Raw genomic sequence first — 27,272 nt, forward strand, 5'->3', positions numbered from 1 at the left:
ACTTTATTTTTATATTATTAATAATTTTTGAAGTACACAACTGCACCTGGCCTAGTTCCCTGGAACATTAATAGTGTTGTTTCCTGTTCACTCAGCCTTTACCAAGACACTTGAAAGTATGATTCATGCTGTCTAATTCTTGTTTTAATATTTTGAATGTTGTCAGCAATTCTTATGCTCTCTCTTTGAATGATGCTCATGTTACATTGAGTGAGATGTATAGGAGTCTTAAATTCTACTGTCCGACCACAGATGCGAGAACCTTGACTAGCACAATGTCAAGAAGAGTCAATTCATGTTGAAGGAGAGAAAGGAATAAGGCAATGTTCAAATTTATCACCAACACATGAAATCACTTACTTTATATGTAAAATTTTCAAACTGTTGTACAAGCAAAATAGTTACCACTTTAAAAAATAGAATTTTCATAAACGAAAAGCTAATTTTCCACCATAATAATAAACACTCATCATTGATTATCCTATTATTGGAATGGATTCACCTTCTGCCATATGCAGAAGTATTGAGAAGTCTCGCATGTGTGGTTGGGCAGTAATTTCCCTTGTTCCATATGTTAAACTCTTTTTAAAAGCATCGTATATACCATAGTAGTGTTAATGATTGACCAAATTAGTGTTCCTTTAGGTTTCTTTGTGTATTGTAATGTAACCTATCTCTTTTTGTGTATGTTCATAAACTTCAGATGATGATGACCTTGATATGATTGTTACTCTAACATAATAGTTGTCTATGATTTTATTATAATGAAAGGTACATGCATATGGAACATACCATTAATTGCTCAAGGAACATAATAGATGTGATTCCAAGGCAACAAAGACTGAGGTGGGAGTTTTGTTAGAATATCACTCTTAGCTTCATATCTTGAATTTTTGATTTTCAAAGACAAGAAAAACGTCTGTTTGCCACTCATAATGCATTTAAAAGAACATAGACATCCCACCCTTTGAGGAAAGAACTGATTCTCTTCATATGATGAATATTATTATTAAGAGAAACCTCCACGGAGTCAGGAACTCATCAAGGGAGACTATGCTATTCTCACCAGCTGTCAAACCTATTTTTGAATCCATTCACACTACTTGCACATAACATCTAAAGTCAATCCATTCTAATCATGCACCACTCTATGAGAGAGAAATCTAGCATTCATTCTAAACTTCCAAGGATGCCCTTGCTTCCTTTTCCCACCCTCCATAAAAATGAAAAATTCCATCAATTGAAATTCTGTATAACCCTTTCAGAAGTTTGTAAGTCTCAATCATATCACTGCTCTTTCATCTGTTTGCTAGTGTCTGCAGCCTACAAATTCTTAATCTGTTTTCATAATCAGTATTCCACAATCCTAATCATTTATGACATTCTTTTTTGCACTCTCTCCACTGTATCATCACCACTGAATCCCAGGAGATCAGACCTGTGTGCTGCTGATCAAGTGAGGTCTTATCAAAGTCTTGTAAAGAGGCAAAATCACTTCCCTGTTATGTGTGAAGGTTTGTTTTAGCATTGCCATTATTATCTGAGTTATATTTACAATATTTGCTATATGACCCTTGAACTTCTACTTCCTGTCTACTAAAACAAGATCCTAGTTTCATCAGTTTCCTCAAGCATAATCCCACAAATATAATACAACATTGGATATCTAATTACACCAAAGTGCATGACCTTACATTTATTAACATTGAAATGACAGCCTTTTTCACATGCCCACAATTCCATTCCATTCAAATCATTCCGCAAGTACTGCATATCAGCAGCACTCCTGATTACCTTACCTAACTGCATCATCAGCCAATAATGCAAAGATAGGTAAGGTAATCATTACCAGTTAGTATGTTTGCTTCTGATAGCTAAGTATCACTAATGTCTAAAATATGAGGTTCCAATATATTAACAAAGGCAACAAGCTCTACTCCAGGGATTCCCCAAGTGTGGGTCACGACCCGCTGGTGGGGCATGACTGATTTTGGCGGATCACTTTCTACTGCAGCTTTAAGAGTGATGCTTTCTTTTACTACTTCGTACATGTGGAAAGTTTTTTTTTTTGCAATGATAGGAATTAAAAACAAATTTCGAAATAAACTTCAATTATCAAACACCCTGCGTCTGAAAATAACACATATCAAACGTGTCATTATCAGCAAACATAGAGAACAAGCCCTAGGCACATACACCTCATTATGTATCTGATTAATAAATTTATATATTAAGTGTATTCAATAAAAATTTTAAAAGTAGTAAAGCGATATTTTTTATTCAACCCCTCCTTTTTAAAATATGCATTACAAGCGAGTTTGTTGTGAAAAATTATAGTTTTCAAAAGTTTGGGAAGCCTTGCTCTACTCCTAGCATTCATGTATAGACATAATAAATTACCTGCATACTCTTTTGCATACACTTGTCTCTCTGGTCTACATGACAGTTTAACAACTTGCAGATTTCTGTTCTCATCTAGTTCCTTATTTATGCAGATTTCATTACACATGCTTGATAGGTTCGACCTGGACAAACAGAGAATCATTCTCTCTTCATAATAAATTCTATAATAAGAAGGGGCTACGCATCCACTTCTACACAGTATGCATCGAATCACTTGTCATCATAGCCCTTCTTCGTAATTTATTTCCATCATATCTAGGTAATATACTAATGATTTTTACTTTTTCACTCTCACTTCTTCCAACAACTTTTTCATGTCCTCTCTCATACTGAATTTATTGCTAGTTAAATCATTGGTACCTACCAGAATTATGACCTCTTTTACTCTTCTAATTTTTATTTTTAATTTCTGCTCTGGGAAAACTTGACGTTATAACCTGCTCATCAATGGCATGTTTTATCGTAGTCACCATACCAAGTAACATCCTTCTTTTTTATAATCAACTTCCTTTACCAGATTTTCGTTATTATGCACTAACTTACCTCATTCTATGGTTTGTTGTTTTCCATTTTACTGCTGAACTTTTTTTTTATTCCTGTGTTCCTTTAAATACTGCTCAAATTTCTGTAGTCTCCTCGTCTGTCTAGTAATCTGCTTTAACCTCATGATCTTGAAGGTTAAATTATTTGCAATATCCTCTTTGATATCATCTTTAGTCTACAAAACATTTTAACTCACTACTTTGCTGTTCTTGTTAGCCTTCTTCCATGTTTTTGGTGCCATTTTACAGATATATTTAATATTAAAATATCACAAAAATATTTTGGAAAGATACTAAATACTCTATTACGAAAATCTACTCTAATATACTATAAAACACAATAAAACGGATAAAAATCGCCAATTTTACACAAGAGCTAAATTATACTGACCACTCACATTATAACCTCAAGCCCAAATATGTACGAGCTTTTTCATTTGAAGGTGGATTTGCCAGTCTCATGGTTTCAGAAGCTATATTTTCTTGCAAAACTGGCAGACTGACCAGAGAACACATGCATGTGTGTAGTAGATGCTGTAGCATAGATAGCGGTTTGTGTAATTTTGTATAGGGTAAATTGCCTTAGATGAGGCCTGGAACTTTATGGTAGCATCATAAAATAATAAAATAAGAATATTGGCTAACCGAAGCCAAAAAAGGATCTAAAACTCATGAACAATCATTGCCATCCTGTTGCTCTAACTAGTTTTCTGTAAAATCTTAGATATAAATGGTCAGTGTTCATCTTCTGTGGTATTTAGAAAGCAGTGGCGTTTTTATTTTATTTTATTATTTTTTAAAATATTCTTGGATTCCATAGAAACTGATTGATGTTAACCTACTTGGTTCATCAGATGTATATTCCTGAAATGTCGGTTTTCTTCAACTTTTAATATAATTATATCTCTCCAAGCTTGTGACTTAGCTTGGAGGGGTATGGTTATATTAAAAGAGCTTTATCCGCTTGTTTCAGCAGGCATCTTCATTTTATTAAAGAGCTTTCTCTTTATTTAACCTACATGTCTGTGTTTCTTGATTATACTATTAGAAGGAGGGTGTTCCTGAATGATGTGTCTTACATACGATGCCTTGTTGCTGTGAGAGTTAACTTGATAACAGCAAAACTTCCAATTATAGGTAGCATCCTTTGTGACTTTACCATTTTCTATCATTTCTCTAGCATTATGATCATTAAATGATCACCATCCTGCAAGTACTGCATATTCTGTTGATCTTATTATTTCATGGACATTTGCTAATTAGCGTAGATTTTTTTCCCCACTGAAAAAAAAGTCTGCATGCATTTCTGCTGAAAATGTGATCATTCACCATGTTCCAAAATGAAGCTGGCGTAAACTAATACTAATGATGTATGTACACTCTAGAATAATATTAATAGCTAGTTGTTTCTGTTGTCAAAATCATCTTAAGGTAAATCATGGTAAATGTTATAATATTTTCCTTTAGGTGAGAAATTGGACAGTGACATCAATTTTTGTTTATGGCGCCCCTGATAGCTCAACTGCTACTTCTGATAAAGGTAGATTTTTTAAAAAATTTTTTTATTACATGGTCATCTGACATAAAGGAAGAATCTGGTTGAGATGAGATCTAAATAGCAGAGTAAGAAATGAATCTGTGTATAAGAAATGTTTCAGTTATACAGGTCATAATGTTCATTCGCGTGTAACACTGATTTGAATAAAAGATAATCTCAAGCCATTTGTCGTCATCATCATCAAATTCCTGACATGTACCCTCAAGGGATGTACAGGGTATGATAGTACTACATGAAAAATTTACATCATTACTAACTTCATATCTACAATTGTCCTCCAAATCAGCCTGTTACTTGTCAAGACTCCAACATTATCAGATCTTATATGTCTATCGTCTAAGGCACTTGTATCAATCCACTTATATCTTGGACTTCCTATGGGTCGTTTTCCTGCCATAGTAACATAAGCCAAAGGCAGAGAGCACGTCCTTTGCTAATCTTTCCTCGCCCATTCTGTTTAAGTGACCATACCACCTGAGATTAGCTCTGCTAATGCATTCCTGGATGCTGACAATGTCAAGTTCTTTCCTAATATCCTGGTTTTTAATATGATATTGCCATTGATGCCATCTGTTCACACCTCTAATCTTTCTCAGGAGTCTCATATCTGCTGTCTTTGGTCAAGTTTTACTTCTGACCCAGCTCTCAGATTCATAAGTTAAAACTGGTTTTGACACTGTCTTGTATACAGCTAATTTAGTGTTCCGACTAATTTCTCTCTTGTTCCATATGAATTTATTCAATTGACTTCATATCATACCAGCTTTGTTTATTCTGTTGTCTATTTCCATATTTAATTTACCATCTTCAGTAAAAATCGTGCCTAAGTAGCTGAAATATTTTGCTTGTTCCACAAGTTCCCCGTTCACAACACAGTTGACATTTTCAACAATTCTACCTATTTTCATTGTCTTTGTCTTTTTAATGCTCACCTTCATATCATATCTATTACAAGTTATTCAATTTAGTCAGGGAATCTTGCAAACTTGTAGCAGATTTATTTAGAAGTATAATATCGGCCACATAAAGCAACGAGCTGACATTAACATCTCCAATTCTGATATCATGTTTAATACCACTTTCCTTCATGTGATCCATATAGATAATGAATAACAGAGAGGATAATGTACAACCTTGTCTCACACCAGATTTAACATTAAATCATCTTCCTGTACTTCCTTCAATTCTAACTGCTGACTTGCAACTCAAATAAAGACTAAGTATTGCTTGATATAATGCTCCATTGACACCATATAACTGCAGTAGCATTTTGAATAGCATCTCTCTTGGCACCTTGTCATATGCCTTTTCCAGATCGACAAAACTTAAATACAGATCTTTGTTATATTCCCATGCTTTCTCAACTATTTGTCGTAAAGTGAAGATCTGATCCTGACAGCCTCTATTTGGCCTGAATCCAGCTTGTTTTTCACGAAGCTTTTCTTCCACAATTCTTCTCAACCGTTTCTCAAGTATATTTACATAGATCTTGCCAGGAACACTCAGTAGGGAAATACCTCTGTAATTCTCATATTCAGTTTTATTTCCCTTTTTATATATGGTACTATTAGAGCTCTACTCCAATCATCGGGAATTTGTCCCTCCATCCAGGTTTTCTGAACTATGCAGTGCAGCCACTGTAAGACTTTTATACCACCATACTTCAGCATTTCTGGTCTAATATCATCTACTCCTGCTGCCTTTCCACATTTCAAGCCTTTGATGGCTTTTTCTATTTCAAGTATGGATATGTATTCTGACTGTGCCTGTTGAGTGTTTTTTTTACCACTCTGCTATCACTGCTTGTTTCATTTAGCAATTTTTCAAAGTAATTACTCCATACTTCAAGGATATTTTTTTCTCCTCTTTTCATGTCACCTTTATCATCTCTAACTCTTTTATAGCACTCTTTCCTCCATTTCTCAGCTTCTTCAACAACCTCCAGAATATCTTACCACCCTCATGATATTTATTTTCAATGTTCTTGCCAATGTCCTCCCATGACTTTTGTTTAGCTAGTTTTACACAGTGTTTCACTTTCTTACATTTGTCTCTGTGTTCTCTAAGAGCAAAAGCTGACTTATTTGCCAGGAACTTTTGATATGCTTTCTTCTTTTCCTTCTCTGGCTGAATCAATCAGGGTTTTTTTCAAGGCTTGCCACTGAATCTCCAAGGTTTGATTTCTGTTCTCAAACTGTTTAATTTTTTCTTGAATAATCTTTGTATATTTTAGTCTACAGTTCACATCTGTGAGCTGCTCAACTTTTATTCGCTTTAAAACTTTCTTACATGTTATTCTTTTCAATATAAAATTCACTTTTATCCTGCTCAAGACTAAATAGTGATCACTTCCAATTTCAAATCCTCTGTACACTCTGGTGTCCTGCACCAGAGAAAACATCACTATCAACAATAACATAGTCAATGAGACTTTTCTTATTCCTTGCCTCTTCTCTCCATGTGAATTTGTGCACATTTTTATGTTGGAACATGGTGTTATTAATAACCAGTCCATGTCCTGAGCAGAAATCCAACAGGTATTTGCCATTATTATTAGCTTTTGCTCTTTTCTCCAAATTTTCTCAAAATATTTTTGTATGTCTGACAGTCATTTCCTACTCTGCTATTTAGTTCCTCAACAAGGACCAACTTTTCCTTTTTCATTGTGTCAGTTGCTTTTTCTAAATCCTCAAAAAATTCCTCCACTTCTACCCTTATTAGAACCTTCTGTGGGACCATACACACAAATAAGTCTCATTGTCCAATTCCCCATTCTGATATTTGCCCACATCACTCTACTTGAGACTGCCTACCATTCAAGAAGATTAGCCTCGTATTTTGTGTTGAATACTATGGCTACCACTTCTTTTCCTTGATTGTCATTTCCATATAACATTTTATATTTGTTGCTCAGAATGATCTCACCAGTTTTTATCTTTTTTGTTTCAGTCACCCCTATTATGTCGATCTGGTACTTAACTAATTCCTCAGCTAGTGCCTTTTCTTTGCCATTCAGGCTTCTTACGTTAATAGTACTGATCTTTAACTCTGGTGATTTGCATGTAATGCTTAGCATATCTAAGCTGAATTGAATTTTGCATTTTTTAAATATATTTTGTGACTGTTTTATTATAGTTTTTCCTTTACTACACATTCATGCTAACATTTATCAATTAAATACACAAGCAAATTTATCAGTGGTTTTTCATTTTGCTGGTTCTTGAAAGTGTTTCTCACACTTAGCCATAAATACTGCACGTGCACGCGGCACACACACGCATGTGATAGACTTGTTTCAATTGAAGATTCTTTGGTTGTTTTAGAAAATAGCAGAAATATACAAAACCACTAAGCAAAAAAAAAAAAAAAAAAAAAAAAAAAAAAAAAAAAAAAAATTGATTTTTTTTAAGTGTGTAAAAGTGACAGTCAGCTATTTCATATAGAAAATAATTTTTTCATTTTCAATATTGCACAAGTTTATTATGGTAAATTGAATGCTAATCTAAAAATTCAATTGCATTCTCTTTAGCTGCTTTGCAGAAAAGGTATTATCGTTCACAAAACATTTTGATTTGTAGGCATTATTTCTGGTAAAAAACCCATGTTACTCCTCTAAGTAAATATTATTTTTATAGCTATTTAGCCTATTTTTGTTTAGGAGTGCCCCTTTTATAATGTCATTGGCTTTTTACTCAAATTTTAGGGCATTACTGATGTTTTATATAGAAAGATATATGAAGAATATATAGGAGGAAAAATTCTGACATACCTTTGTAGGATGTTGCTGGCTGTCTTATTGAGCGGCATCTCAGCGTGTGGCAATATACATTCATTGTACTGTTAAAAGAAGGAAGTACGATTGAAAGGAAGGGAGGTTGGAAAAAGTGAAGGGAGAGAGATGTGGGAGAATTATTGGTGAGGCAAGGGGTATGTGAATGTTTTGAAAAACCTTTTTTTTTTTATTATTAAAGGTGGGCAGAGAATACTTTGGGAGGAGAGTGAAAATAGTGTTTTTTTTGGATGGATATGATGGGGTAAGATCAGGGTTGGGATTAACGGGGTGTGGGCCATTTTGACAGTGCGTCATCTTCGGAGCTTGTGGGGGAAGTGGAGGCTATGTCATGTCATCTTGGCATTTCTGTCTTTGATATATATCTGTGTTATTTCCTATTGGTTGGAGTCGTGACCTAATTTTTATGTTATGGAGCTTCCAACTCTCAGAGATTATGTAGTGTCTGTGGATGTTTATTGAGTTTGTCATATTTTATGGCTATTGTTTCCGATATTGTAAGCAAGCATTGTTTCATTTTCTTGTATGTCTATTATTATGGCCTTGTTGATTTGTGGGGTATGTTTCTGTTCAAGGGCATGGACTGCTATTTCTGTTTTCTCTGTACTTTGTATTCTGTTTTTCTTTTGGTTGTTTTGTTTTCTATTGTTTAAATGTTTTGGAATAGGAATGTTGCAGTCATGGAAGTGTTCTTGTAGTCTTGCCTCATAATAGAACCTGTTTAGGTGACATCACAATCTTTTTGGCAAGGAGATCTTTATGAGTAAGGCTACAAGAACACTTCCATGACTCCTTGCCAAAAAGATTGTGATGTCACCTACACAGGTTCTGCTATCAGATCTTTATGAGTCTACATATGCTGACTAGATTAGCATATGTAGCCTTAGAAAATAGAGGAATAAATGGAGGAAAGCTGTAACAGAAGCCAAACAAATATCATTGGAAGAATTTAGAAACAATATAGAAATTAATATCATGTTTGAGGTTACTAAGAAAACATATTACTAAGTTTTCTTAGTAACCTCTTGTGTATGCTTAAGTACACAAGAGGATCCAAGATCATAAAGGTCAATTAAACATAAGGATATTCTGGATGTATAATTACTTTTGAAAAAATTTTAAATTATGTAATATTGACAGGGTAGTGTAAGAAGCTGTTTAGATAAATTTACTCAAAAGCATGTTTATCATGATAAATCAAGAAAATCTGAGGATCTCTGTAAGTTTTGCAGAGAAGGGGATTGATTGATCTTGAAGCATGTAATATGATTGGCAACAAAACTTCTGCTTTCTATATCTACATGGAACCTTATATGCTAGTGATATAAATTTTTATATAGCTTACACTTAAGTTGTATATCAACAATGAAGGATGTACCAGAAGGATGTATTATTTCAACTTAGAGGTAATGCAGTGTTGCTATCTCTGGTAGTGTTTATAATCTGCATTTTTTTATGCGGTTCCCACTCATGAAACATTGTAAGCCTATAGTACATTAGTACCATGAGTGGGCTAAGGATTTTTTTATTAATTTTTTTGTATATATTTTTTGTGTTTTTTATTTATTTCTACATAGTCCAGAAACTGTTCTAGAAATGAAACATGGAACTTTTTCAAGGCACTTCAGGCTTCCAATAAGTACTTCAGTGGTCTCACACTGGGTGATGAAATTCATCTCCTAGCTAAAGATCAATGCTTACAGTGGAATTTGAACCCACAACCCGTTGGTTGGAGAGCAGATGTGTCAACCAAACTGCCTTTGCTTAATGTGCTGATACAGATTATTTTAAACTTGAACTTTCCACTCCTTTCCATTTTATAATATGGACTTTTTTTGTTCAGTGGATGATGTTTGACACTGAGTCATATTTGAACTTCTTTATTATGTTACTTATCATTTATTTGATGAGAATGAGGATTTTATTAGTACTCATTTTTTTTCTTTTTCCCTATAGTAAATGGATATGTGTACAGGAAACAAGTTTTGTTAATAGACCTCATGGCCAAGTCTGAGAGTAAGTAATATTAAATAGGATAAAAATTTGTTGATTATAGCTCACTTCACCAGGGAAATACTGATTCCAAAAAGTTTTTTTAACATATTTATTGGGAAATTTTGACAAAATCTCACATATCTGAAACTGATAAGCATGAAAAAAAGTTTGCAAATATTAATGTAATAATATTTGTTTACAATTAAGAATACTTGTTTACATAGAACTTGTTTTAAGAGTGATAGTCCCTTAATTTTTCAGTTTGACTGTAAAGTACGGTTACTGTGTGTGTGTGCGTGCGCGCGCGCGCGCAGTTTTAGAATTACATGTAAAAAAAAAATCAATGAAGTATTTCAGGTATCTTTTAGAGTAAAACAAAAAACCAAAAAAAAATAAAGTAAATAGATGTATTTGATACGGAACACCCAGAATGTGGATGTTTAAATTTAAAAAAATGATAAGTTTTTATCTAAACAGCAATAGCTCAATAACTCTTCCAAACTAACTTCCAAATAACTGTTTCATATCAGTGGTTTTGTTTGAAGTGCTTATACTAATCATTATGACCTTCCAGTCTGAACAGTTATTTTATTTTAAGTTCAGACAGCTTATAACCTTCTGTATCAGATGAATGTTTATGTGAAGGTTTTTTTTCCCCCTTTACTCAAATAGAACTCTTTTAAAAGCCTCCAAAGTTATGTCTGATTATGAACTGTCACTGAGTTATGCCTTTAGAATTTCAAATGACCTGTTTTTAAATTTCAAATAGCTATAATCCTGTAATATTTCAGTATTGGATGCATTTATATGAAGATTTTTACTTAAATAGATCTCTAAAATAAATATGTCTGAATTTTTTGCATGGATTTTTCAAATTGCACATGTATTGATTTGCTAAGAATGTTTGTACAATTTCAAACATTTTTCTTAGAAATTAGGATTTTCCCATACCTTCTATAAAAACAGAACAAATGGATGGTGAATGTGAAATTAACGGTAGATGAAAATATAGTTTATTCTGTCTTAGAGAGCAGCTGAGAGAATGTGACATGCATTCTTTGGTTGAAAGAGACCTGAGCTCTGTTCTCATTCTGATGAAAGGAACATTTCTCTGAAATAAAGGCTTTCACAACAGAGAAGGAAGGAAAGCCTCTCATACTGATGAGAGGCTTTCCTCCCTTCTCTAATAACTTGATTTTTTTTTTCATCCTGTAAACAAACTGGCTTGAGAACATGAGGATATACAGGGTGTTCGGGATAAATTTGACAGTTTCGTAAGGAAAAAGAAAATCTTCTTTGTATCTATTAAATTTAATGAATTGACAAAAAAACATTACAGGCAGAGTTAATTACAATACTATCAACAAGATTTACTCAAAATAACCACCATTAGCATCGATCACAGCTTCAATTCTGCTTCGGAACCTCGAACAAGCTGATGCTACAGTCTCCCTGGGAAGGGCCGCAAAAACTGTTTTAATTTTATCCATTAACTGGGCTTTTGTATTACTGGAAGTGCGATTGGTGTCTTTTTCAACTGCGCCCCATACAAAATAATCCATGGGGTTAAGGTCTGGGGAGTTTGGAGGCCAAACATTTGGACTGGTGAAGTCGTAGAAATTTTCAGACAACCATTTTTGACTTTTCCCAGAGGTGTGGCAAGGGGCCGAATCCTGCTGCCATACATACGGCCTACCATTGGCTACCCTTGTTATCCAGGGCTTGACTACAGTTAGCAACTCCACGAACAAAGCCCGAATTCCAATGCCAGGGTTCTTCAACACCTGTTCCTGCAGATTTGCGAGGAATTCTGCTGTACGAACGCAATCAGATCGTCTGCTAGGGATCTTTCTTCTTGCTACATCCTCGTAGTCACCATTGCAAGTCTCTAGTTCATGCCTGATTGTTTTTACTGTATTCAGGGAGCATTGGGCAGCAGTCGTAATATCCTTATTTTGATGGCGGGCACGAATCATCATGATACAAGTTATTCTCTTCCATGATTCAGGTGGGTTCCAGCTATCCATCCTTTCTGACATCTTGTATATGAATGAAGAAGGGTCCAAACTTTTAAATGAAGAGAAGTGTGTGTTAACACATGTAACTTACGGAAAAATATAATTAATTATAAATATGTCAAATTTATCCCGAACACCCTGTATATAGTGTGCCCATAAGAGACTTAAATGCAGAATCCATTCCAATTATTATTGTACGAGCACCTCCATGGGGAAACATGTTGTTTTTATTGCGAAACGAACATTGTTAAGGAAACTAACACACAAAATGAAAGTTAAAAATAAACAGAAGAGACCTAGAAGGTAATTTTATTTTAATGAGTTATTTTTAGCATAACTTTTAATAATTTTATCAGCTGTTTCACATAGTGAATTTCTTCCATATCATCTTCAGATGTTCTACGTCTTTTATTTGATTGTTCTTTCTGCGAACACTGAACCACATCAATAAGAAAAGAAAAACCTAATTGGACATCCTGAGGCATGGAAGACAGCTTAGAGAAATAATGGAGGGGACAAGTAGAAGGAAAAAAAGCCAAGAGGAAGAACATGAAAAATTCAGTCAAAAACATGAGGATATATAGTGTGCTCATAAGAGGCTTAAATGCAGAGTCCATTCCAATTATTATTTTACGGGCACCTCCATGGAGTCCGAGGACTCGTCGTGGGTGACCCAAACTATCCACACAATCTATCATACCTTTTCTTGAACCTATTAACAGACAAAACACAACTGACTCTGGCAACCCATTCCACTCATTCACAACTGTATAAGCAAAAAATGTAGTCCTCACATCCTACTAACCACACCTTTATTCAATTTCCAGGGATGACCCCTTGTTCCGGTCCCTCCATCCAGTGGCTGAAACATTTTTCCTGCATCAATCCTATAAAACCCTTTAACCAATTGAAATGTTTCTATCATATCCTCTCTTTTTCTGCAACCCACAAACCCTTAATCTATCTTCATAGGGAACATTCTACAGACCATTCACTGTCTTGTTCACTTGCCTCTGAATATTCTCCACTGCTTCCACGTCCCCAAAAAACCCATGGGACCAGACATGAGCACAGTAATCCAGATGGGAGTATCAAGGCCTCATAAAGAGTAATTTCTTATCTCTTGTTAATGTGTTCTTCAATACCCAAGTGATCTTATGAGCTATCTTAGTAATATGTCCTCTAAACTTTAACTCTCTGTCTACCACCACCTCTAAATCTCTAGCTTCATCTATTTCTTGGAGTTCAGTGCTATCAACGTGATGAACTGCTTGTAATCTATTTATCCTCAAATGCATAACTTTACATTTCTTGACATTAAACTCACACCTATTAACTTTTGCCCATACTGACAGAATATTTAAATCATCCTGCAAGCTCTTCACATTGCCTTGATTATCTATTACTCTACCTAATTTCACATCGTCAGCAAACAACTGAATATTTTCTTTCAGGTTATTTCCTATAATATACAAATTAAACAACAATGGTCCCAGCACTGAACCTTGCAGCACACCACTAGTCACCTGTTTTCACCTTGCTTCTGTCCCTTCATATCACTTTTTGATATTTGTCCAGCAGCTGCTCTCTCATCCACTTAACCAGTGTTGTATCCATTCCTATTTGCATTGTAATTTGCGTAAGTTCCATGTGGTATTCTGTCAAATGCCTTTGCAAAATGTAGAAAAATCATGTAGCCATTTCCTTTATCCAAATCAGCTGTTACTCTATTATAAAAAGTTTGTAAATTACTAAGGCACAACTGACCCTTCACAAAGCCATTTTGCCCCTCATACAGTATCATATTTTTATCCACCCATTCTTGAATTTTTTTTTTACCAATTTTTCTAGTACTTTTACCACCATAACTGAGATACTGGTTGGTTATAATTTGCTACTATAGTCTTAGAACCTCCCTTATGCAAGGGAATTATTTTGCTTTTTTTCCACTTCCTTGGAATTCTACCAGAGCAGAGACTTAAAGCCTAGTCAGAGGCACTACCACCTTGCATCCTTGCAAAACATCCTATCTAATCCCACAGCTGTATTTACATTGAGATTCTGCAATATCCTAAGAACCTCCAATTCATCCACCTCTGTTCCTACATTAGTGTCTGTCACATTAGTTAAAGCAGTAATCTCACTAGGAAGATATATGCTTGCAAAATGGTCATTCGGTAAGTCAACTATTTTATCCACTTCTGTCTCCTTGTGACCATCATCACTCATTAAGGTTAATCTTCCATAGTCATTCTTCTTCTTACTTGTCACATAACGAAAGAACTCTTTGGGATTTCCTTTGGCCTACTCTGCTCTGCTAGATTCTTCTTGTAATCTGATTTTGCCATGCTGTGATCACCTTCGAGCCTTGTACTGTTCATTAGTTTGCTGGTCACCTTTCTCTTTATATATATCCTTCATAGCATTTTCTTCTTCTGCTGCTCATGCTTAATGATATTACTCATCCACCTAACCCCTACTTGAATAACCCTCCTTACCTTGGGTATACAATTTAATATTGCTTTCTCTATATTCCTCTATTTCCCATGCAATGCTAACATCCTTACCCTTTTATGCCATGGCACAGATCTAAGCTTCTTCCTAAGCTTGTCATAATCACTTGCCTTGTATACCTACATATACCCCTTCTTGACAGAACATTCCTCATGTTGTACAATCTCCCAAGTCAAGACCACTTGGTCACTTTCACCAATCAGAGACAATGCAGTCATATTGGTTATGGATAGCTCTTTTGATCCTATGGCCAGGTCTAATACTCTCATGCTCCTAGTTCTCTCCATCACATGCTGCTTCAAGTAATTATCTCCCAGTAGGTGTATAAATTCCATTTCTTTCTTGCCATGTGATCTTTCTTCCTTCCAGTTTATATCTCCCTAGTTGAAGTCCCTCATAATAATCACTCGACCTGTACTCATTGTACTAATTTGGCAATGCATGTCTTCCAGATCATCCGTGGAACTCCCTGTCCTATAGCAACAACCAATTATATGTTTTACCTTACTGGCCTTAATTTCACACCAGACTGCTTCAAATGAACAGCCACCTGCTTTTCTCCTATTATTTTTGACTGCAGTTCATCTGCAAGGCATGGCTGCAAATACAAGTTTTACTTACAAAATAAATAGCTCAGTCAATCACATTTGTATAAAACAAAAACTACAGTAATATTATGAACTAAAATACAAACAAGTTATCTTTAAGGAGTGCTAAATCCTACACACACACACACACACACACACAATAGTTTCATTAGTGACACAGATGTTAGTGCCTTGTGTCAAAAATACAAAAATGAAATGAGTGGTGATAAAATTTTATGTTAAACTTGACAAATCTCTTTGAAAAAGATTTAATGATCATAAAATGGTGTATGAGGATAACTGCCTATCACATGCATGAAGTTTCTGAGGGTTCACATGATTTTGAGATTTTATGTATTCAGTAGAAGATGGTCCATAACCAGAAAACAATGCTGATTATTATTATTATTATTTTATTTTTCTTGACATTTATGGAAGTGTTCATAAAGAATTATTCTGGAGGGCCTAACAGTTAAGTCAGTGTTATCTTGGTGTCATGCAGTGCCTGAATCAGCGCACGAGATAAGTGAGATGGGAGCAATACCAAACAACAGCTGATTGTTGCTGTTGCATGACAATGCTCCTGCACATTCATGTGTTAAATGTGAAACAGTTTCTTGCTTCAAAACCCTCCATATTAGCCAGATTTGACTTTGAAAGACTGTTCTGTTTCCAAAATTTAAAACAACATTCAAAGAATTCCAATTTAACTTGGAGTTCATGCATAAGTATGTGATTACTGAGTTCAATGCTATACCATTTAAAGTATAAGCAATGTTTCAAAAATATGTATGAGTTAAGTTACGTAAATGTTTGTATTAAGTTAAGAGGAGATTAAATTGAAAATAAAATGATTCGTCTTCCTATAGTTGCTCTTTATTTTTATACAAATTCTCATTATTTTAACAGACACTGTGTGTGTGTGTGTGTGTGTGTGTGTGTGTGTGTGTGTGTGTGTGTGCGTGCGCGCATATGTGTGTGTGAGAGAGAGAGTGATGTTTGGGTTCTGTAAAACTGAATGGCAGCCGCTATTAAATTTGGACCACAAGCGCTATAAAACATTTTGAATAGCATTTTTAAAACGCTATTCAAAACACTACATTTATATGGTGTCAATGAGGCATTATATCAAGCAATACACCCAGCTCCTCAGATCCATAAGTTAAAACTGGTTTGAAAACGTTCTTGTATATAGCGTCCATCCAACTCTTTAGTGGTCTTCCTCTTCTTCTCATTCCCTCAATCTTCCCCAATATAACTGCCTTTTCCAATGATCCATCAGCTCACATAATATGTCCAAAGTACATCAACTCCTGTTTAACAATCATTGCCTCCAAGGAGCATTCTGTCTGTATATTCTTTAAAACCTTTTTATTGGTCATTCTTGCAGGTAATATAGAGGTGTGAGTAAGGCCACGAAAGTTAGAATTTCCAGTAGTGATGTATGGATGTGAAAGCTGGATTATTAAGAAGAAAGCAAATTGATTCATTTGAATTATGAGTGTGGAGACTTAAGAATTCAAATGAATCAATTTGCTTTCTTCTTAATAATCCAGCTTTCATATCCATACATCACTACTGGAAATTCTAACTTTCGTGGCCCTACTCACACCTCTATATTTCATAATTTTTGCCAGGTTTAACATTGCTTTTTTTCTCATGACTATCCTTTTAATTTCATCTTCACATTTACCATCATTTCTGATTCTGGACCTCAGTAAATCATAACTTTCAATGATTTCTATTTTATCTCCCTCTATTATAAATTCATTTAAATTGCCAGAAGCCATCATTTTTGTTTTGCTTATGTTTAAATTAAGCCTGACTTTGTTACTTTCTGTTTTAACCAATACAATCAGCTGCTACAGATCTTCCTTAGTTTCTGCTGAGGGTTGTATCATCTGCTTATCTTAAATTATTTATTTTTCTGCCATCAATCTTAATTTCAGTGGGATCTTTGTCTAAATCAGCCACTCTCATAACATTTTCACTATAAATATTAAAAAGGTAGGGCAACAGTATGCAACCCTGCCGCACCCCTTTTCCCACTCGAACACTTTCTCCAAAGACTGTTTTTACTAAAGCTTTTTGGTTGTCATATAGCTCTCTTATCAAGAGAATTAGATGTTCAGGTATTCCCATTAATCGCATTACAATCTACAGTCTGTTGTGATCCACACAATCAAAAGCTTTCTTATAATCAATAAAACAAATGAATACGTCCTTCTGAAATTCTCTTGTTCCTTCCATAATCTGTCTCATGTTTGCTATTTGGTCTCATTGACCTGAATTACTTTTTACAACTTCTTATCTAGGGATAAACTTCCCTGTAACCTCATTTATTTTTCTAAACAGATCTCTTGTTCTACCCATAATATTGCTTTCTTCAATTTGCTTAACTTTTGTTTAGATGTCTTTCCTAGCCTGGCTTTCGAAATCTGCACTCAGTTGTTTAATTCTCTCTTTGTTTCTCTGAAGTTTTCATTTTCTTCTTTCCTCTGCTATTTGAATAGCTTTCTCTGACAACCATTTGCAATCTTGTTGCTTTATTAAGAGTATTCTTTGCTACTTCTATGACTGTGCATTTTGTTGCTTCCCACAGTTCTTCTAATTCTCTTCCTGTCTTCTCCAAACTTTAATTTCTTACCGACTTCAACTTTAAATGCTTCATTTGTATGATCTAAATCAAATCTGATACTGTCCTTTTGTTTCTTCTTCTTAGCCCTTAATTTCAATTTAACTCCAGCTATTAATAATTCATGATCTGTCTCACGGTCTGTACCTTGGTAGTGTTTTAGTTGGGTGGATGGCATTCCTCCACCTACTGCTGACAACAATATCTGATTTCTGTATTCTCCATTAGGTGAAGTCCATGTGTACAATCTTCTTATGTTGTTGGAAGCAAGTGTTTGCAATAAAGCAACTGTTTTCAACAAAACTCCAACATTCTTTCTCCTGTTTCATTCCTCAGACCTAAACTGGATTTTCCAGTGATGCCTCATTCTTCTTTTCATCCAATCATCATCAGAACACATAAAACAAAACTCACTGTTACATTTTATCTATTCTGCCTTCCTTCTGAATTTCTACACTTCTTTTTTCTCATCGTCAGAATAGGTAGAACACTACTCACTGCTCTATCTATTCTCCCTGAAAATACAATTTTCGGGGAGAATAGATAGCCAGCCTGGTTAGCCGAGTGGTTAGCGCATCAAGAGGCTGTGGGTTCGAATTCCACCAAGGGATCCTGTGCTTGGTATCAAGGGCATGGTCTGCTAATTCTGAGCAGCCATAGTGGTGGAAACGGATGTAGTCCTGGTGCTCTGATGTGTGGATGTTGGTTGCCCTGTGCCTGATACATTCTAGATAAATCCTGTAGCTGTAGCTTTGGGAGCAGATAAGGGTTGCTAGCTTTCTGTGCAGTTTATAAGTGATCACCAGATTGTGCTTTTTTAAGATCTTGGCCACTTTTTCTGAGATGTCAAATATAAGTGACGGTAATGGATTTGCTGTAATCTATATTTGGAAGGAGGGAGTTGGGGGTGTGGGTACATGGTGATAGAATTCTCAATATCTGGTGGGAGGTGTAGCCATTGGCCTAAAAGGTTATGTGGGCGAGTTCTGTGATAAGTGCAGTGTTATCAGAGCAAATTAATTTTGCCTGGTGGACTAAGGTTTTTATAGTTCTGTATTGTTGTGGAGGGGGGGTGTGTGAGGTGACTGATGATGGATGTATTTACCTGTATTTGTGTGGGTTTTCTGTAGGCCGTGAAGGTCGGAGATCCCTGGTTGTCTTGTAACCAGGGTATCTAGGAAAGGCAGTTTGTTGTTGCTTTCTGTTTTTGTTGTGAATTGGATCCTTGGATGTTCAAAAGACAGTGAATTAGAAGTAGACATTGAAACTGACTATTAGGTCATTGTTAAGGAGCATCAAGTCTTGTATACTGGACTTAAAATGGCTGAGTTTTTTTTATGTGATGAGGTATTGCCATTAGTTTGAGAGAGAGCACTTTGACTAAATGTTTGGCTAGTTTGTAGGTGGGTAAGTTGATGGCATCTACAATTCGACGTAGTGGTACATCTTCTATATGGATTTTTTTGGCAGTCCATAAATATGGGATGGGGGAGAGTCGGGAATTGTCAAGTTTTGGTTTGTTTGTCACATCTGCTGGCCAGTAAGTGACATTTTTTACAAGTCTACAGGTGGATGTCATCTGCATGCAGGTTGAGTTGTAAGTGGACTGGTTTTATAATCTGTATGGTTTAGAATGATGTTAGCATTTTTGCCCGTGTCTGTTTTCAGGATTATTATCATTATTTAAAAAAAAAAAAAATTGGCTAATGCCTTTTTATTCCCATACTTTTTATCCCTGGTGCCTACGGCACCCAATCCCCCACGTGTTCCAGACTGTAGGCCGGTTATCCTTGCATTTTGATGAATTGAATTTTGAAGACTTGAAAGGGGAGGGTTCCACCCTGGCGGGTAAATCCCAGAGTTCCAGACCGGTAGGCCGGTTCTCCTTGAATTCTGATGACTGGAATTTCGAAGACTCAAAAGGGGGATTCCCCCTCCCCCCAGCACCTATTCCCCGAGTTTCGGACTGCTAGGCCAGTTCTTGAATTCTGATGACTCGAAGGGGGGGGGGTACCCTTTCGAGATACAAGATATTAATGATACTAATAGTATCATTAATATCTTGAATCGTCATACCAGTTAAACATCATTTGTTTCATCAGGGTTTCATCAAACACACCTCTTATTGTGGAATTGGCATACAATGTTCTTTCTTCTTCTTCTTCTCTCTCAATCTTGTATACTTTCTCTTTGTTTCCTTTTATTTTTTCTTTCTTTATTTATTTTTTCACTGCTGTGCCACTCATTAGACATTCCTCTTGTTGCCAAGCTCATCTTATCATTATAATAACAGCAGTAGTAGAAATATTAGTTTGACATATCTTTGTTTCCATTTGTACAGAATCAGACTGATTATATTATTTAAACTTTGAGATTGAAAACAATGCCTGGTTTGGCCGAGTGGTTAGCATATCCACTCTCCAGCCAAAAGGCTGCAGGTTCGAATCCTGCCATGGGCATGGATGTTTGTGATTGTCTGTGAAAATACTAGTGGTGGTGGTCATCAGTAGATGGCATTGGTGTAGATGATGAAGATAGTTACAGTTCATTGTAGTTGGTGGATTGAGTGGTGGAGACGGAGAGTTGTAGAATAGGTATCCTCCCTCGATGAGTCCTTGGAGGTGTCACATAATAATAATAGTAATAATAATAAATTTTCAAATTTATTTTTCATGTGATTTCACTGTACTGACTTTATATCTCTTTTGATATTTATCTTTATTATTCCTGTGTGCCATCACTAACCACGTGAGATGGCTGTTTTTGCTCCCGTGATGTGGATTCATGTGGCAGTGGATGTGCGTAAAACTCCTTTCCTTCATGCTTACATGGTGATCAGCATACCTCTTAAAAATTATGGAAACATCTACCGTGTTAGAGTAAAGCTTCCGTTTAATATAAACCAAAATAATCACTCTTACAAAAAAAAAAAAAAAACTATCAGCAGTCAAGTTATTAAAAGTTAATCAAGATATAACAAAATTGGACAAAAGTAATGCCATGGTCATCTTTGATAGAGCAACTTACATTTATCAGATGAATCAACTTGTCTCAATAACAGCACCTATCAACTTGTGAACTATAATTCTGTTAGTTAGAAATATCTAATTAACAGAATTAAGGAAAAAATTATGAAATTACTTAAGTCTGTCACTTCTTGACCATTGGCCACTGTTATAAAAACTAATATCCATTGTGCCCGGGTGTTTCCAAGCTACACAAACATAACATACTGTGTTGGCCGATAGTTGAGGGTATAGACAGCCCTAATTATCACCTATCCAAGAAATTAGTCAACATTCAAGGAGTTGGTAGGGCATTTCCTCCTCCTATCTTACATAAAGAAAGAACATGCAACACTTCATAAACAAAATTAAAAGCATAACACTCGGCAAAGATGATTTATTAGTCAGTTTTGATATTTCTGCCCTTTTCGCAAATGTCCCAATCAGAATAATACAGTTACTGCAAGCCACAAAAATAAGTTAATATGTATGCTCGATTTCAGTTGTGCCATAGCACCTATAATAATTTGAATGATTTGTTCCCACTTATTGAATGAATGAATAATAATTATTATTATTACACCTCCAAGGAGTCCAAAGACTCATCGAGGGAGAATAATGAATAAATCAATTGCAATTAGTGCAAGTAGAACATGTTTTGAAACATTATTTCAAAACAATATAATGTTCACGGGTGATGATTAAGTGACTGAATTTTTTTTATTTTAAATATGTTGAGTTTTTTATAATTTATTTTATCTGTTGGTATTATGTTCAAACTTGTATTTTCTAACTCCCTATAGAAGTAGTTCATGTAATTTACACATAATCCCATTTAAATGTGTAATTTAAGTGGGCTTAAGTGTAATTAATTATATTTTTCAATTAACGAATTTTTAAAATAATTAAAATGCAACCATAGTAATATTTTGAAACTTTATTTAATGAGTAATTTTAAGTATATAGCAGATTTTGGAACTTAAACTATGGGTGACTAATGTACTAAGGAAGAAATTATCTAATTCTCTGTAACTCATTTAGTATCAATGATGTGATACCCTTTGGTTAGAAAGATGTGGGTTTGAATTCCATTGACATGACCTTCCTAGTCGCTTTTCAACTGAAGGTGAGTTAGCTTGTCTCATATGATGGGAGTTTTTTTTGTAAAACAGGCAAACTGGTCAGAACACATTTACAGACATAAACACAGTTGCTCATAGCCTTAGTTGTTTTGGTCATAAATCCTCCTAATTTTCATGTAGCCTCTCACTCTGCCACAAACCATGTATTGTATAGATACTCAGCGGTTGTACTAATTAGGATTAATTCCTTGATGGCAAGATATTGTGGTGCCATAAATTGAAGTGCTACTGATTCTCTAAGCTTGTGCCACTACTTATATGTGCAACTTACTGAATAGCAAATTATCATTGGAATCATCATATTGTGAAGTTTTTTCTAATTTTCTCCACCAGTGTTGAGTTAAAAGTACCAAAAATAATAAACTTTGATATGCCTCAAAGAAAACAGATGGAATTCGGAGTTTGATTCAATGATGGGAAATGACCTAATCGTTATATAATATTATGAAGTATTCAGCAATTTTTTGGGTAAAAATATAACAAAAAACATGTTTTTATCTCTCAAGGCCAGCAGCTGGTACTGGGGGAGTTCCAGTTTGTGGCAGGAAATTTGAGGCTCTGTTTTCTTAGGGAGGTGTAAGTTCAGGTGGGTTAAGTTCTATTTTACTTTGTTTTACTTAGTCTCATGTTTCAATAGACTCCATACTTACTACCCATGGCCATAGTTTGATGTTATCTGAATAAACATAATGACCTAACCTTCTGGATGTCATTTTCTTAAAATTGAATAAAGCTAAATGCCTCTCTGCAGCCCTGTTTCCATGTTCTCTAGCATATGCAATCACACGTAGCTTGTATGCAATATTGTAGCAATGCCAATGTTTTTCGGTTCTAAATTAACAAGAAATTTAGAGAAAATTTAACAGCAGAAATTTATCACCATTCACAACAACGACGACAACAATTGGAAAGTTTAAACAAACAGGAACACAGCTGTGATCGTTGATGACAGCACATGTGCATCCACTGAACTCTACATAACTGGAATAGAGTTCAGTGGATGCACATACCACACACCGCAAAGAAGCAAGAAAGAAATCGCTTAACTCAGAACAGAGAAAATTTCCAGAAATGAAAGTAATAAAAAACTGAGTATCAGCGTATAACACGCACCCTGTTTTTCAGACCCCTTTTCAAAGAAAAAAAGTGGAGTTGGATAGAGGAGATCACTCTTTGGCTGTTTTCTCTGGTTGGTTGAAAATTTTGTTTTGGTATTAAAAACCAACCTGAGTTAAGAATTCTGAAAATTGAATAATGTTGAGAGGGAGTATTGCTTCAAGACCTTTTATCTTATGCAAGAATAATTATAAACAATGACATTACATCAAATCCACGTGTTAGTGCTTAAGTGCTGGGACAAACTTATGTTAGAGGCTTAAGGGAAAGAAACCCCACTGAGAAAGGATTAAAAATATTATTTAATTCTTCTAATATTTCATCTCAGTCACTGAGACATTATCAGGTCATACAATATAAGTTTTGTAATATTGTACACAAAGGCAACACAAAAGTAAGTGAAATGTGTACAAAAGAATAGTCCCAAATAGGCATGGGTACCCTCTGTGGGCACTTGTTGGTGGCCTAGAGTGTTAACTGGGATCTCAAAGTATTAGTGTTTCCCATATTTTGGGAAGTTTAATGCAACCATATTTATTTAAATTAAGCTGATTTTCTGAGAGTAGCTGTAGATTCCAAAATCAGTTTTTCTCTTCTAAATTTACTATGATGGAACATGGACTTTTTTTCAGTTGATTCTATGAGCTGTATCTAAAGCATAGTTTCAAAAATCATGAGCATAGTCATGACTGCAGATGTACAGGGTGGCCATATTGTACCTCTCTAGTTTCAACAAGGGGGAGGTCCAGTGTGGCCCTCCATGGTCCATATACTAAAGTGTGTGGACCATGGTGTCAAAATTGTACAAATGAGAAGGAACACTAACCAAGTTTTTGTAAAAAAAAAAAAAAAAAAAAAAAAAAAAAAAAATCGGTACACTTCCATGTGTGTTCCTTTAGTAGCATGCACAATGTCAAGTCAATAGTCTTATCTCTGACACCAGGTTCTCTGAAGCATGTCAGGGGTGATGGAGGACACAGCAGCAGAAATGTAATGTTTCAGGTTTTCTAGGCTGTCTACTTTAGTTGCATAGACTGTCCTTCACATACTCCAACAAGAAAAAATCAAGTGGGGTAAGATCCGGTGATCGTAGTGGCCAGGGAATTGGTGCTTCACGGCTCAGGGAAGATCCTGTCAATAGTTGCACAGACCTCCAAATGTGTGGCGTGCCACCATCCAACTGCACATCCTCTTTCTGTTGAAAGAGGATGTGCAGTTTTAGAGTTGTGGAAAGACAAAATTTTCAGCATGTTGAGGTAAATCATTCTGTCAGTATTGCTTTCCACAAAAAAAAAAGGCCAATGATAGTGTTTTGCATTACACCACACCAGAGCTTGTAATTGTCATGCACATGTTCCTTGACACGGTGAGGATTTTCACTCTCCCATATCCTGACATTGTGCCTGTTCACTTTTCTGCTGACATGAAAAATGGCTTCATCCAAAAAGCAAATCTGGGGAAAAAAATCTGGATTCTCATCGACACTTTCCAGAATTTCATCTGTAAACATTACCCATTTTATCTTATCATTTCGCTTGATTTCCTGTAACACGCGTAAAAAGTACAGGTTACCTGCACTTTTTACGCGTGTAAACGCAACTTATGGTGGAGCGGAGTATTTGCAGTTCTCGTGATGCTTTCCTAATGGATTTTGTCGGGCTTTGCATAAAGAACTTATGAATCTTCTCTAACTTCTCTTTCGATATTAGCTATTTCCCTCCTCCATGTTGTTTCAAACGCTTCCTGTCATTAGGAAATTTTCTTTCCATAAACGGATGCTTCCTTTTTGTACACCTGATGGAACTTATGCTGTACTGCTTTCATTGATTTATGCACATAACTAACCACCACACAACTTGCGCTTTCTCTGCTGCTGACACCATGTTTAAAACTACGCAGGAAAAAACTTCTGAATGAAACTTGTAGAGTCTCTGGAACGTTTGAACAACCCAAACCTTTCATATTTCCTCATTTCAATTTTTTATCATTCTTTGAAACTAGGGAGGACCAATGTGGACACCCTGTATTTTTTTTGCTCTTCCACGTGGATGTTGGCTGATCTTCCTGTCTGTCCATAGCAGGCCAACTTACAGGAACAAGACATTTTATATATTCAAGGCACAGAGAGAAAGAGAAGGGAGCTGATGTTTAGTAGAATGTATAAGGGTAGCAAGCATTCAGTGGGGCATGAAAGCTGAGCAGAGATTGCATTTCTTTAAGACTGGTTCTTTTTTCTGAAGTGCCTCAGACATAGGAGACGATGATAGCATTACTAAAGTATTTCTGAAGAGAAGGTCAAGGATAATGGGAATTATTGACTATTATTTGATACTGTGGGAACTGTAGCCATTAGATAATAAAGTGTAATGGACATGATTAAGTTCTGCTGTAAGAGAGGACTCACTGAAACAAAGGTTATAGGCTATATTGGTTAGTGTTTTAACAATATCATATTGTTGAGAGGTGGGGGGGGGGATGGGAAAGTTTGTGAATGTATCTTCCGGTGTGGGTGGGCTTCCTATATACTGAAGAGGACAGGTTACCATTGAGTAGATGTGTTACCAAGGTGTCTAGAAAGGCTGAACTATTATCAGTTTTCTTTTTCCATGGTAAACTGAGTTCTAGGGTGAAGACTAGCGAGGTGAGAGAGGAATGTGTCTAGGTCATGGGGCCAAATGGAAACATCATCCACATCTGAACCAAATAGAAGGTTTGAGAGGGGCTGAGTTAAGAGCTTGTTTTTCAAAATATTCCATAAGAAATTCGCAAGGGGGGGGGGGATTGAGAGGGGAGAACCAATAGAGGTACCCTTTATCTTATTATAAATTTTGTGCTTCCTATAGAAATATCCAGAATGAATAGTAAAGGAAAACAAATCAGTAATATCAGGAAGAAAAACTGAATTGTTTTCCTTTTCCTAACCATTCTAGATATTATTATTACGTGACATCTCCAATGAGTCCAAAGGCTCATCGAGGGAGGGCACCCACTCTACAACTCCCCATCTCCACCACTCAGCTCACCAACTCTAGCTAACAGCAGTGACCATCATCTACACCAACACCATCTTCTGCCCACCACCACAACTAGTATTTTTACAGACAATCGCAACACATCCATGCCCATGGTAGGATTTGAACCTGCAGCCTTTTGGCTGGAGAGCAGATACGCTAACCATTTGACTAATCAGACCGCATATTTTTCTTGGAAGCACAAAATTTATAAACAGATATGAGTTCCCTCTTCCCTTTTCCCCCACCAATATTTTTATGCAATATTTTGAAAAACAAGCCCTTGACTCAGCCTCTCACATACCTATCTGGTTAAAATATGTGGATGATGTGTTTCCCTTTGGTCCCATGGTACATATTCTTTCCCCTCTCACTTCAATGGTCTTCACCCTAAAATCTAGTTTACCATGGAAAAAGAAACTAATAATAGTGTAGTGTTAGATCTTGAATGAGGAAATTTCATTAAAATTATTTCTTTCAAGATTTAACAAGAATAAAATAACAAAGAGATACTTGTACTATAGTAAGGAAACAAATTGTAAAAAGGGAGCATAAATGAATAACTTTAATGTAAAGTACAAAGGAAAAATGAATTTTGTTTGTCTAAATAAGAAATTCCATTTTGTAAGTTGTAGTGATCAAAATGTATTCTATGTGAAATGTATATCCAGTGTAAACAAAAATCCAAAGGTCGCATGCTAGCCACCCAGTTTAGTGTAATGCCTGAGGCGAAGGCCTACGGAAGGCGAATTGAGATCACTTTCCCCGAAAAGAGTGCTCCTCGCGGAGAAGAGTTATGATGAAACAGCTTAAGGGCACAGGGGAAGGTGCCGTGTGGAGATCTCTGTGAAAAAAGAGGATGCAACGGAGATAGAATAAAGAAGGATTTGCATGAGTTTCAAGCTCTCTCGAGTTTTTTTTCCTGTTCTCGCTTGAGGTTGCTGACCAATAGAAGA

General features: G+C 35.6%; 1 protein-coding gene across 17 annotated transcripts in view; it reads left to right on the forward strand.

Moving 5' to 3' along the window:
* LOC150100204 (uncharacterized) overlaps positions 1–27,272 on the forward strand; it is a 566,343-nt gene that overhangs the window by 121,071 nt on the left and 418,000 nt on the right. For 12 of the 17 annotated variants that reach the window (XM_090402857.1, XM_090402872.1, XM_090402873.1 and 9 more), the window contains one exon: positions 10,250–10,309. The exons of 2 other annotated variants lie outside the window; for them this stretch is intronic. In XM_090402857.1, the coding sequence (XP_090258983.1) occupies positions 10,294–10,309 (16 nt within the window). In that variant the 5' untranslated portion in view covers positions 10,250–10,293. Of the gene's footprint in view, positions 1–4,412; positions 4,486–10,249; positions 10,310–27,272 lie in introns of all 17 variants that reach the window. 3 more of the 17 variants (XM_090402864.1, XM_090402868.1, XM_090402869.1) reach the window with 2 other exon arrangements.

This window comes from Typopeltis vanoorti, chromosome 13 (genome assembly GCF_054136105.1).
Source record: "Typopeltis vanoorti isolate ZY-2024b chromosome 13, IOZ_Tvanoo_1.0, whole genome shotgun sequence".
NCBI classification, from domain to species: domain Eukaryota; kingdom Metazoa; phylum Arthropoda; class Arachnida; order Uropygi; family Thelyphonidae; genus Typopeltis; species Typopeltis vanoorti.